Below are 12,920 nucleotides of genomic sequence, written 5' to 3'. Positions count from 1 at the left end.
GGGGGGGGGGGGGAGCAGCGCCCACCTCTTCTAGGGGAAAATGAGGACCTGGACTGTGCTAACTCGACTGACTCCTGTCCCTCAGAAAACAGCGAGACAGGAGAGTGAAAGGCGAGCTACGGGATGGAGAACACGCCTCAGGTGTCCGACCAGCAATAGCATGTAAAGTGAAGAAGAACCGCAAGCTGATAAAAGATAGACAACCCAATAGAAAAAGAAAAAAACAGAGAAGCAACGGGCAAGGGAAGCCAGGCGCCCGGTGGCATGTGGAGGTGGTGTCTGCATTGGTCCTCAGGAGGTGCAGACGGGAGCTGCTCGCCCGGAACACCCGCCAGGACGCTGTGTGGAGACGCTGGGAAGCACATGGTCGGGACGGAGCGATGGAGCGAGCGGCCGGCTGGACGGCGAATTGGCACAAGCACTTTGGGAGCCGTGTGCCCCGTCCGTGAAAGCTGGTCCCGAGCTGCCCCCGGCCAGTGCCACCTCTTCGAGGGACAGACACCCACAGCGCAGTGTCCCCAGTCACCGGGTCAGGTACGAGGATGTGCACGCAGCAGCGCTGACAATGGCCCCAGACGGAAGGCGCCGGGAGCGAGGTTAATCATTCATCAGATTCACACCACTGGAGGCGACAGGCTTTGAGAAGGACCAAACCCCAGCGCACACAGTGGACGCGGAGCTGGGGCTGCGGCTGCTGGCCCTTCTCTCGCCTCTGTCCCTCTGTCCCTCAGGGAGGAGGGAAGGGGTCCGAACTGGTGGCAGTCTCTTCTCTGCCCTGGGCCCCTGCCCTGGGCCTGGGTGTCACCCGGAGGCCCCGAGACCCCCCAGCAGCCCGGGAGGAGCGTGTGCTGGCCACGCCCTCAGCTGCAGCTCTGAGCCTGTGGTTTCCTGGTTTCCTGGTGCCCCGAGGTGAGGAAAGGTCTGTGGGTGCACAGGGGGCTGGGCTGCAGGGCGGCCGGGCCGGGGCTGCTCTGGGTGCCGGGTGGGAAGTCGTTGTGACAGGTCCTCCCAGGAGGTGGGTGGGGGAACGGCTAAGAAGCTGAGTCATGCCTGCTGGGCTGCCCTCCCTGCCCTGCCCTCCAATTGGGCCTGAGTCACCCCACCTCAGCCCTCGGAGCCAGGAGGAAGTGGGGGTGCAGCTCCCTGGGGCCCCAGCCACAGGCCCAGGACATTAGTTCTGCTGTGGAGGAGGCCATTGAGGGAATTAGCTTCGGGTCAGCTCCTTGGACGGGGCCTGAGTTGGTGGGGGAGGGTGGGCTGAGAGTGGCTGGCACCGTTAGGACAGGGGGAGGGTGACGGGCACAGGGGGTGGAGCGGGGGGAATGTCAGGCTCGGCTGGTCCAGGAGGGGGCGTTCTGGGTGCCCTGCCGGACAGGACCTGGCTTGGCCTCGTGCCCTTCGGTTCTCCCCACAAGGGTCAGCCACCCCCTCCCCGCTGTCACTCAGGGCTTCCCACCCGGGTACTGCCCCACACCTCAGTGCAGCTCTCTGCACAGCAGCGAGGCCCAGCGTCCAGGCCCACAAGGGCTGGAGCCCAGTCCGCGTGTCCTCTCCACTGGGCCTTGGCTTCTCCCCTGAGCCCCAGCCACCAACGTCCCAGTCCTGTGCCCAGTGTGGGGCCGACTCCCGACCAGCAGGGAGCTGCGGCGGGCCTGGCGCTTTGGGGCCGAGGGGAGCCCAGGTGCTGCCGGGGAACTTGCTTTCTTCAGTCGGTGGGTGGACCTGCTGAGCTGTGAAGTCACCACCCCCTCAACACCCCCCTCACACACACATACAGGCACACACACACACACGCACACGCACACTCACACACTGGTGGATTGTGCTGAGATAGAGACAAAGCTCAGAGGCTTTGAGAACAGAACCATATCTCAGGGCTTCAGTCTAGATCAGGGGTGGGCAAACTTTTTGACTCGAGGGCCACAATGGGTTCTTAAACTGGACCGGAGGGCCGGAACAAAAGCATGGATGGAGTGTTTGTGTGAACTAATGTAAATTCAAAGTAAACATCATTACATAAAAGGGTACGGTCTTTTTTTTTTTTTAGTTTTATTCATTTCAAACGGGCCGGATCCGGCCCGCGGGCCGTAGTTTGCCCACGGCTGGTCTAGATGCTGATGAAAAGGAGACCAGAGTCCTAGTGGCTCACAAGCCCTCTGGAGTAGGCACCCAGGGCCAAGGATTGAGCTCAGAGCCATGGCCTTCCTCCATCATGGCTGCCCTTGGGAAGTGGTTTGGGGGGTCTGGCAGCCACATGGGGAACCCCAGGAGTGCCTGAGGCAGACATACACTTGGCCAGGCTGTGGGGGGCCCGGGAGGGCATAGCTGCCTCTACCCCAATTCACTGGGGAGACAAACCGGGAACGCAGGGAACCCCTCTTAGGGGCCCCACGAGGCCTGAAGCCTGAAGTGTGGGGGGTGTTGGGGCTCAGGGGGCACATTGTGGTGGCGGGTTTGAGGTTGGGTGAGCTGCACAGAGCTCTCGAGGTGCAGCCCGGCCCCTGCCCTTGGGGTCTGTGTCCTGCATTTTCTGACACTTGGCGACAGGCTCGGGTGCGAGCACAGAGCTCTGAGTGGCAGAGGACAGAGGTGCCCGAGGCGAGTGCAGATGAGGGGAGGATGGGCAGCCACGGGGTGTTAACTCGGCTGGTCGTGGTGCCCAGCTACTTGGTCAAACGTTCTGGGTGTTTCTGTTGAGGTGACCTTCACATGTGATTGACAGTCCAGTCAGCAGGCTTGGACTGAAGCAGATCGCCCTCCATCGCGTGGTGGGCCTCAGCCAGTCAGCTGCAGCCTTGAGAAAAGACTGAGATCCGCGAGGGCGAAGGAATTCTACCTCCAGATGCCTTCTGACTGGAGCTGCAACCTCAGCTTCCTGGGGCTCCAGCCAGCAGGACCCACAGTCACGTGAGCCAATCCCTTCAAATTATCTCTCTAGATGATGGATGATGGATGGAAAGAGGGATGGATGATGGGTGATAGATGGATGGACCGATGGATGGATGGACAGATGGATGGATGGATGGATGGATGGATGGATGGATGATGGATGATGGATGGATAGATGAAAGGAAAGATAGATGGATAGAAGGTGTATAGGTGGTGGGTTGGTGGATGGAGAGATGGTGGAAGGATGGATGGAAGATGTATAGATGGATGATGGATGGATGTGTGGATGGATGGATGGATGATGGATAAAAAGAGGGATGGATGATGGATGGATGAACGGATAGATGGATGGATGGGTGGATGGATGATGGATAGAAAGAGGGATAGATGATGGATGGGATGGATGGAGGATGGATGGTGGATGGATGGATGGATGGGTGGATGGATGGATGGATGGATGGGTGGATGATGGATGATGGATAGAAAGAGGGATAGATGATGGATAGATGGATAGATGGATGGGTAGATGGCTGGATGGGTGGATACATAGATGGATGGATGATGGATGGATGGGTGGAAAGAGGGATGGATGACGAATGGATGGATGGATGGATGGATGGATGGATGGAGGATGGATAGAAAGAGGGATGGATGATGGATAGATGGATGGATGGATGGATAGGTAGATGGATGGATGGATGGGTGGATGGAAAGAGGGATGGATGACGAATGGATGGATGGATGGATGATGGATAGAAAGAGGGATGGATAGATAGATGGATAGACGGATGGATGGATGATGGATGGATGGAAAGAGGGATGGATGATGGGTAGATGGATGGGTGGATGATGGAAGCATGAATGGACAGACAGATAGATAAGCACGCTGTCTCTCTGGAGAATCCTGACCAATACAGGCAGGTACAGGAAAGGCTTCCCTGAGAGGTGCTGTGGGGGGTTGTGAGCCAGGCAGGTGGTGGTGGCCAAGCAGAGGGGTGTTGGTGACTGTTCGGGGTACTCAGGGAGGAGGGCTGGGCGAAGGCCTCTGGGGGTGGAGGTGGCTGAGGTTGGTGTGCAGGCCCTGGGTGAGGGCCGAGTTACCGCAGGGACGTGGACAGAAAGGAGGACAGGGCCCCAGCCCCGAGCAGTCCCTCTCCTCAGTGTGACACGTGGAAGGGGCTGGACCTGAACTTGGATCATCCTGAAGAATGGGAACGAGGGAGTGACGACATACGAGGAAGTGGTGGGCACGGGGAGGTGAGGAAGAGGAGTGAGTCACTGGGCAAACAGCACTGCCTGCCAGGGCCCTGCGGCTGCCATGACGAAGGACCACAGGTGGAGTGGCTAAAACAACACGGAGTCATCCTCCTGTGGTCTGGAGGCCAGAAGTCCGTAAACGGCCTCCCAGCTGGAACCAAGGTGCTGCTGGCCAGTCCTTCCCGAGGCTCCAGGGCAGACCCCGCCTCCTGCCTTTCCAGCTCCTGGGGATGCTGCGTCCTGGGCGCATGGCCCTGCCCTGCCCCCCCCCCCCCCCCCCACCCCGCCTGCCTCCTTTTCCCAGGGACCCCTGTGATTCCAGGGGACCCACTGGGTCACCCAGGGTCCTCCTGCCTTTCAGGGTCCACAGCCTGATCTGCAAAGCCCCCTTTGCCCTGTGAGGCCACATGGGCACAGGCCTGGGGGTCGGAACATGGGTGCCCTCTCTCGACACAGAGAACATTAGGGAGAGGACAGGACTTCGGTTGGGGGCCCAGAGCGTGGGCGGTGCCGGTGGCTGGACTGCAGAGAGAGCTGTCCCCAAGGACATTGTACCTCTGGGCAAAGTCAGGACAAGGCCAAGGGAGGGAGAGGGATGGAGTCAGCTGCCAGAGCCTGGCCTAGAACCTGCACAAAGGCCAGGGCAGGTGGGCAGGGTGAGAAGCGGGGGAGGGGCAGGCATCCGGAGCCCAGCATCCGAGGGGGACACCCGGGGGTTAAGCGGAGGGGCTGGGGTAGGATGGGTGGGTGCTGGACTTGGGGAGGCTCGCAGGACTGTGGGAGGGGAGGCCGTGGGGCTGGTTGAGTGAGCTGGGCCCCGGGGACGGGCGAGTTGCCGGGCCAGGCAGCCTGTGGGGTCGGATTGCTCTGCCAACTCACCCGGCCGGTCGGCTGGTGGCCTGTTTTGCGAGCGAGCAGGCTCGGTGAGTGCGGGGATTGAGCAATGCGGTGGCCTTGCCTAAGTGCTCCCGGGCCCTGCAAGTGTCCACAGAACAAAGGCACGGCTTGTGCCTTGGCAGCTGGAGGCCCCTGGGGAGAGGGCACCACCCACACCTCTGCACTCACCTCATCCGCTGCGGCCACAGCTGACCTCGCTCCACACCACACGGCCTGCCGTGCTGGGCCGGGCCATCTCGCCTCCGTGCCTGCCTCGACCCAGAGATGTCCTTGCAGAGCCACGGGGAGGGGGTGCCCACATCGCTGGCCCCCAGAGGGCAGGGCCCGGCGACCCTGTCCCGAACTCTCGGAGGGGGTGCAGAGGTGTGCCCGTGAGCCCAGGGGAGGCCTCCGCTCCCGGGAGAACCTGCTCTGCCTCGGCTCCCGGAACTGACCTTATCAGTCTCCCCGCAGCTCCCCACCCTCCGCCCACGGGACACGGGGGCCTGTGCCCAGGGGTGGGCCCATGGCTGGCGGTCAGTGCCCGCCGCTCTCAGGGATGCCAGCTCCCCCGTGGCACCCAGCCCCTCCCGGGCAGCTGGATAAACGGGTTGGGGGCTGTGATGCCCCCCTCTTTGGAGCAGTGACTCAGGGGCAGGGAGCGGGGCGGGCGGGGCCCATCCGTCTGATCTTTGGCTGAAAGACCCCTGCCTTCCCCAAGGGGAGGTGATCTCCCCTCAGCAGTCCACTTAGCTTCTCGATCTGTAGGCCCCGCTTTTGCCCTGTAAACCTTCATTTATAAAAACATATATATATTTTTATTGATTTCAGAGAGGGTGGTAGAAATTTCAGTGATGAAAGAGAATCATCAATCAGCTGCCTCCTGTGCGCCCCACACTGGGGATGGAGCCTGCAACCCGGGCCTGTGCCCCGACCGGGAACTGAACCGTGACCTCCTGGTTCATAGTCAACCCCTGAGCCACGCCGGCTGGGCTGACTTCTCTTATTCCGTTTTTGTAGGATCTGCGATGATCACTCCTACCTCATTCCTGATGTCGATGATTTGTATCTTCTCTCCTTTCTTTCTGAATAAATCTGACTAGATAGTTTCATTGGTTTTCTGTCTTCTACCTCATAGGTTTCTACTCCTGCATCATCTCCTCCCTCCCTCCCTCCCTCCCTCCCTCCTCTCTTCCTTCCTCTCACTGTAGATTTGATTTGTGTTTCTCTTTTCTGGTTTCCTAGGGTGGGAATCGAGGCAGTTGGTTTGAGGACTTCCTCCTGCTCGAGTGTAGGCACCAGTGCAGCCGCCCAACAGCCGCGTTCATTCTCACCAGTTCTGGGCAGACCCAGAGGGCGAGGCCGGGTCCTTCGAGGTAAGAAACACCCAAACCTGCAGATTTCGGTGTGTTCACTAGAGCCAGACTGACGACCAAACTCTGCGGCTTGAGAAAACGCTCCGGAAAACGGCAGTTTTGCAGTTTATGTTGCAATTAGAATAAAAGCCGAGGCGCGAGGGGGGTCACGTGCAATCCGTGGTGGTAGATTAAGGGGGCGGAGAAAGCAGAGCGGGGAAAGCTCTGGGACTGGATCATGAGTAACCCTGAGAGCCCTGGCCGGTTTGGCTCAGTGGATAGAGTGTCGGCCTGTGGACTGAAGGATCCCGGGTTCGATTCCGGTCAAGGGCACATACTAGGTGAACCGGTTAATGCGGATTTTTTTCAATAGATGGAGTTACATATATGTTGATATATATGCGATTTGATATGTATGCTATTTTGTTGTATTGACAACAAGCTTCAAAACCTCATATGTCAAATTTTCTGAAGGTGTTAACATCATAGATATTTTTACGCTTAAAAATGTCAAATTTCTAAATGCCAAAAAAAAGAGCATTTGTCTTTTGTCCAGTTGATGTGGCACCCATTTTCCTTCCTTTAAAATCCTTCCCATTGCTTGTAAACGATCGGAAATTGTTTGCTGAGCAACGCTTAATCTTTCTGCAAGTTGTTTTTGAATTTGACACACATCTTCATCCAATAATGCTTGTCATTGTTGGTCTTCAAACTTTTTCGGTTGACCTGGACGTTCTTTGTCTTTCACATCGAAACCATCACTTTTAAAGCGTTTAAACCAGCGTTCACAAGTATCTTGAGATGGAGCATGTTCACCATAAGCTTCCCAAAGTATACGATCACTTTCAGCAGCTCTTTTCTTCAAAATAAATAAATTAAAACTTCCCGCAAGTGCTCTTTTTTTGGCATTTGGAAATTTGACATTTTTAAGCGTAAAAATATCTGATGTTAACACCTTCAGAAAATTTGAAGTTTTGAAGCTTGCTGTCAATACAACAAAATAACATGCATATCAAATCGCATATATATCATCATTGTAACTCCAGTTGGATTCCGGTCAAGGGCATGCACCTCGATTGCAGGCTCCTCCCTGGCCCGGGCCCTGGTTAGGGCGCGTGCAGGAGGCAACCAATTGATGTGTTTCTCTCACATCGATGTTTCTCTCTGTCTTTCCCTCTCTCTTCCACTCTCTCTAAAAATCAACGGAAAAATATCCTCGGGTGAGGATTAACAAAAACAAGAGCAAACCCGAGAAGCACTTCTTTCCCGGGGTGGGGAGTTACTGACATTTCCTGCACGTGGGGAAGGTGTGCAGGGAGCAAGATACCTCCGGGGGTGAAACCACACCAGCAGGGCGTCCGGGCGCTGTCACTACCTGAGGCCCGTTACGAGCTCATCCATGAGCGTGCGTTCCAATCCTGCCGGCAGCAGGCCATCCACAAACCGCTGCCCTGCGCCCACCGCAAGCCAGCTGCTTACATGGGGCCGGACAAGGACTCCTGGGGCAGCCGGCAAAGGGAGTAAGAATGGGTGTGATGGTTCCAGGTCACAGGCCATGTGGGCGGGCTCCATCGTGTGGGCAACAAGGGGTTAACCTGCCCAGGATACTGGGCGGGAAGAGAGGGTCCACATTCCGAGGTTGGCTCCCAGGTCCCCGGGGTGCACAGCTCCCGCCGGGTTAGAACGCGCCTTCTTTAATCGGAACAAAGCCATCGCGGTGAACAGAGCAGGATTCGTGTCTGAGAACTGTAGCTGGTCCCTGGTGTCCTGTGTCTGCCCCGACCAAGGGCTCTGAGGGGTCCTGCTCTGGTGGGTCTCTGACATCTCAAAGGCAGGTCACCGTCCAGGCACAGGACAGGCGAGGACTCTCTTAAGGTAGAGGTTGGCTCGTGTGGAGGAGACTGCAGGCCGCGGGGGGCTTGCTGCCCCGGAGTGTTTACGTTCACGCCCTCCTGTGGGTTCCTTCGGTCTCTGAGGTGGGGGGGCCGCCATGCAGGCCTCCCCGGAGCCTGTCGGGTGCAGCACGTGGCCCCTTTTGCATCCGCAGTTCTTGGCTGAGGCTGAAATGTGGGGAGCGGCGGGCTGCCCCCTCCCCTGGCGCTCAGGCTGCTCTCCCAGCGGGATCCTGTGGACGGAGCGCTCGGCTCCTGCTGTCCTGGGAGTGGGGGTGTTTTCCTGGTGCGGTTGGTGCGGTTACTCTCAGCTTCTTGCTCCAGGGCCCCTCCAGGGCTCCCCCGTCTCAGTGACCAAGAACCTCTTTATTTCAGTCTTTTTTTAAAAAAATATATTTTTATTGATTTCAGAGAGGAAGGGAGAGGGAGAGCGAGAGAAACATCAGTGGTGAGAGAGAGTCATGGGTTGGCTGCCTCCTGCACGCCCCACACCGTTGTGGATGGAGCCCCCCCGCCCCCCAGCATGTGCCCTGACCGATCGAACCCTGACCTCCCGGTTCACACGCCGGCCGGGCTGCCTGCGTCTCAGTGGAGGAGCCTCGCTAGCAGAAGCGGCTCAGCCTTCGCCCGGAGCTGATCTTTCCCTCCGAGGAGGCCAGGCCCTCCTGGGGGCTCTGCCCAGCCCCTGTGAGCTCCGAGGTTCCCACCGTTGGGTTGAGGGGCGAGCGTTCCCAGTGCTGGGAGCTCTGAGTTTTGCTCCCTCCGTGTCTGTGTCAGGCGTCTGTCCCCATCTCAGGGTGGTTTTCCCGTGTATTCACCCATCCTGGCAGCTGAAAACTTTCGAGGGATCCTCACGGTGCCTGGGGCTCTCCCGGCGGCTCTGCCTGCCCCGGGACCCACCATGTGACCTCCACTGTGTGACCTCCAGCGTGTGACCTCCCTGGGCTCCGAGGTCGGCTTAGCTCAGCAGACTGTCAGGCGCCATCTGCGCCTGGAAACCCTCTCCAGGCGGATGGGTGCACCCCCCCCCATCCCCCGCCCCAGGGACCCCTGCCCTGCTGCCTGATGTCACGCAATGTGTTTTATGCCCCACATTCCCCGCTGGTTTCGGGATGGAGGGTGTCGGGAAGCAGCCGTCTCCCAGATGTTTCTCTTCCTGCTCTCACTTCCTTAGGACGTTTTGAAGTTCTGGCCACAACTCTTCTGAGAACAAAGACCCCGGCATCTGCCTGGCTCTGCCTCCGGGCCTCGGAGATTTACGGGGAGCGAGCACAGGAGATGGGCTCTCACGGAGGAGACGGGGCAGGTGGACAGCACGTGTTTGGAGCAGGAGGCACGGATCCCAGCGGGGCCTGGGGCCCACGTCCACCTCGATGCATCCTGCGTGGCTCACCGCCCCCCCCCGCCCAGCACCTCCTCAGCCTGAGGGAAGAGGAGTGTGGCACCGTGGGCCTGGGTGAGTCGGCATCCCCTGGACCAGGGGTCCTCAAACTTTTTAAACAGGGGGCCAGTTCACTGTCCCTCAGACCATTGGAGGGCCGGACTATAGTTTTAAAAAAAACTATGAACAAATTCCTATGCACACTGCACATATCTTATTTTGAAGTAAAAAAACAAAACGGGAACAAATACAATATTTGTATTTGCATGTGGCCCGCGGGCCGTAGTTTGAGGACCCCTGCCCTGGACGGAGCGGCAGTGGCACGGCTTGTGCAGCGGCTCCCAGCGGCGGCCCTAGGAGAGGAGAGCAAACCTCACCCGAGCCAAGAGACCCTGTTGTCTCTGCAACATCACACAGCACAGACCCGGGCTTCCTGGGGGCCCCGCGACCCCGATCTCGGCCTCAGAGGCCAGTGGTGAGACCCTCTCCCCTCTGCCTGGACACCCGGGGGGACTCAGGGGGTAGACAGCTCGTCGAGGGAGCCAGCAGACTCTGGACACATTTGCAGGGTTGTTTTTTGGTGTGTTTTTTTCTATAAATATATTTTTATTGATTTCAGAGAGGAAGGGAGATAGAAACATCAAGGATGTTCCTAGGTCGACGCTCAACCACTGAGCCGCGCCAGCCAGCTGCCCTCGTCTCTTAGTGAGAAGTGAGTCACAGGCGCCACCCACACCAAAGGGGAGGGTGCGGGTTGGGTACCAGGTGACTCTCGGGGGCACTTGAGGGTGCGCTCGCCACGGGGCGTGTCAGGCCGGCACAGTACTTATCCCAGCCGGCGACCACCGGCAGACGTGAGCCGGGCCTCTGGCTCCAGAGCCTCACTCGCACCCGTCCGCTGCCCTGTCCCCCACCATCAGCGGATTCTGTTCAAATCCCATGTTCTGTTGTTAAATCGTGGGTCTCTCTGAACGATTTCGCGTGGGGTACGAGATAACTCATCTCCCCCCGGCTGTGAATTAATTTGACATTTTCCTCCTCACTCCCCTCCAGGGGAATGCCACCCGCACTCAGCCCGCCGGCTCTTCCGGCTCCGTTCCCAGGGAACTGATTTATTCCCGTGGCTTTGAATGCCAGATACGCGGCCCCCACATCCTGACCGCCCCCACCCCGACCTGCTCTGCCCTTACAGGTGCCCCTCTGCCCTCAGATGTCCAGCTCGGCCAGGGGCAGCCCTGGCCCCTCCCTTCCCTCACAGCCACACCGAATCTGCCAGCAGACTGTGTGGTAGGTTCTCACTCAAAACACAAATGTGCCAGCCAGCGTGGCTCAGAGGTTGAGCACTGACCTAGGAACCAGGAGGTCACGGTTCGATTCCTGGTCAGGACACAGGCCCGGGATGCAGGCTCGATCCCCAGTTGGGGGGGGGGGCGTGCAGGAGGCAGCCGATCCATGATTCTCTCATCACTGATGTTTCTTTCTCTCTCTCCCTCTCCCTTCTTCTCTGACATCAATAAAAATTTTTAAAAAGAAAGAAGGAAAAAAAAAAAGAGACGAGGGCAAAAATGAAGGTGATGTGCCGCCCCTCATCTGTGGATGCTGAGTGAGTCCAGGAGGGCTTCCTGGTAGAGGTGACCTTCAGGCAGGCCCTTCTCTGCAGACATCAGACCAGGACTCTGCAACTGTGTGGAAATGAATTCTGCCAACGCCCTGCCCGGACCCCCTGGGGGGTGGGGCGTCCCGACGAGGACCCGGCCCAAATCTCCTGAGCTCAGCCTGGGTGGCGGGCAGAGGACCGGCTGAGTCACTCCGAACGCTGGACGCCAGAAATGCCTTCCAGCCTCTGGTCAGTGCTGCACGGCCGGGGAAAAGGACTACACACAGGAGCTATATTTAGACAAATGTCTGAATTCACAAGTTCTTGGTGAGATACATACGAGTTTGAGAGTCAGCATTTACCCTTGTTCCGGATTTGTGCCGTGGGGCACTGAGGAGGATTCTTAGAAATAAATGCTGTGGAAAGGCCAGATTTGGGAAATTGTCGATTTGTAAGCCCAGGTGAGCTAGCGGCTCCAGGACAGCGGTCTGGGCGCGCGTGTGTGTGTGTGTGTGTGTGTGTGTGTGTGTGTGAGATTCTGTCTCCCAAGGACAGATGGCAATGTCTGGAGACATTGCTTTTTTTAAAAAATATATTTTTATTGATTTCAGAGAGGAAGGGAGACGGAGAGAGACAGAAACCTCAATGATGATTCATGCACATTAAACGGAAATTAATTAGAAGAAATATTTTAGAGGCGGGGGAGGGACCACAGGAGGGCTCCAGGGCGGGTCTGGCCGTCTCTCCTGGTCCCAATCTGCCCGGTCCCAGCAGCAAGCTAACCTACTGGTCGGAGCGTCTGCCCCCTGGTGGTCAGTGTGCATCATAGCGACTGATAGAACAGTAGAATGAAGGGTCGGACACAGCATATTAGACCTTTATTATATAGGATTTCAGAGAGGAAGGGAGAGGGAGAGACAGAAACTTCAATGATGAGAGAGAATCATCGATTGGCTGCCTCCTGCACACCCTACACTGGGGATCAAGCCCACCACCCGGGCCTGTGGCCTGACCGGGAATCAAACCTCCTGGTTCATAGGTTGATGCTCAACCCGAGAGCCTCGCCGGCCGGGCAGGACAGGAATGTTCTTTACAAGAGATGCCGTGCCCTCGTCACAGGAGCCCCTGAGTCCCAGCAGCCCTGCAGGTAGCGCTGCCACGACCCAGGGACAGGGGAGGGTGCAGGTGGGGGACGCTCAGCCAAGCTGCTTGGTGCTGCCTGGCTACGGGCGGAGGGACCCCGGTCTCCATGCACCCAGCTGAGACCCACGGAAACGCAGGTGTCCCCTGGTGCCCGGAGCTCAGGTGTCCCCAGCCCCACCTGTCACCTCTTTATCTCTCGGCCCCACCCTGCTTCCCCAGGGCATCGGGGAGCTCCCGGCCCTTGGACCCCTTTGTCCCGGCCTGTCCTGGGGGCTGGGCGCTGGGAGATGTCCTTGTGCCTCCCGCAGGGGCCTTTGCTGCCCTGCGACCAGGACTCAGGTGACCCTCTGGGGTGGGGTCGGGGCAGGTGTGAGGTCAGGAAGCTGTAGCTTTTTCCCGAGGACCCGCCCTCCCTCCTGGACAAGTGAGGGGGCTGAGGGGACTGAGGGGCTGGGGGGAGGTTACTGTGCTGACCAGGTGCCAGGAGGGGCCCCGAATCCAGGAAGGGGGTCAGCGTGGCGACTCCACTG

The 12,920-nt window shown here is 58.3% G+C and overlaps 1 protein-coding gene across 3 annotated transcripts in view; it reads left to right on the top strand.

Annotated features, from left to right (window-relative positions):
• Nucleotides 1-11,677, top strand: part of LOC102249418 — a 16,752-nt gene extending 5,075 nt beyond the window's left edge. Inside the window, exons 2-7 of one of the 3 annotated variants that reach the window (XM_005885936.2) lie at nucleotides 86-909; nucleotides 2,699-2,907; nucleotides 6,268-6,398; nucleotides 9,444-9,725; nucleotides 9,930-10,125; nucleotides 11,182-11,677. In XM_005885936.2, the coding sequence (XP_005885998.1) occupies nucleotides 2,843-2,907; nucleotides 6,268-6,398; nucleotides 9,444-9,725; nucleotides 9,930-10,125; nucleotide 11,182 (675 nt within the window). In that variant the 5' untranslated portion in view covers nucleotides 86-909; nucleotides 2,699-2,842 and the 3' untranslated portion in view covers nucleotides 11,183-11,677. Of the gene's footprint in view, nucleotides 1-85; nucleotides 910-2,698; nucleotides 2,908-6,267; nucleotides 6,399-9,443; nucleotides 9,739-9,929; nucleotides 10,264-11,181 lie in introns of those variants that run through there. The other 2 variants (XM_014533119.1, XM_014533118.1) reach the window with 2 other exon arrangements.
• The last annotated feature ends 1,243 nt before the right edge of the window (nucleotides 11,678-12,920 follow it).

The sequence above is a fragment of the Myotis brandtii genome, unplaced genomic scaffold (assembly GCF_000412655.1).
Source record: "Myotis brandtii unplaced genomic scaffold, ASM41265v1 scaffold940, whole genome shotgun sequence".
Lineage (NCBI taxonomy): Eukaryota > Metazoa > Chordata > Mammalia > Chiroptera > Vespertilionidae > Myotis > Myotis brandtii.
This window is presented reverse-complemented; position numbering and strand designations above follow the sequence as displayed.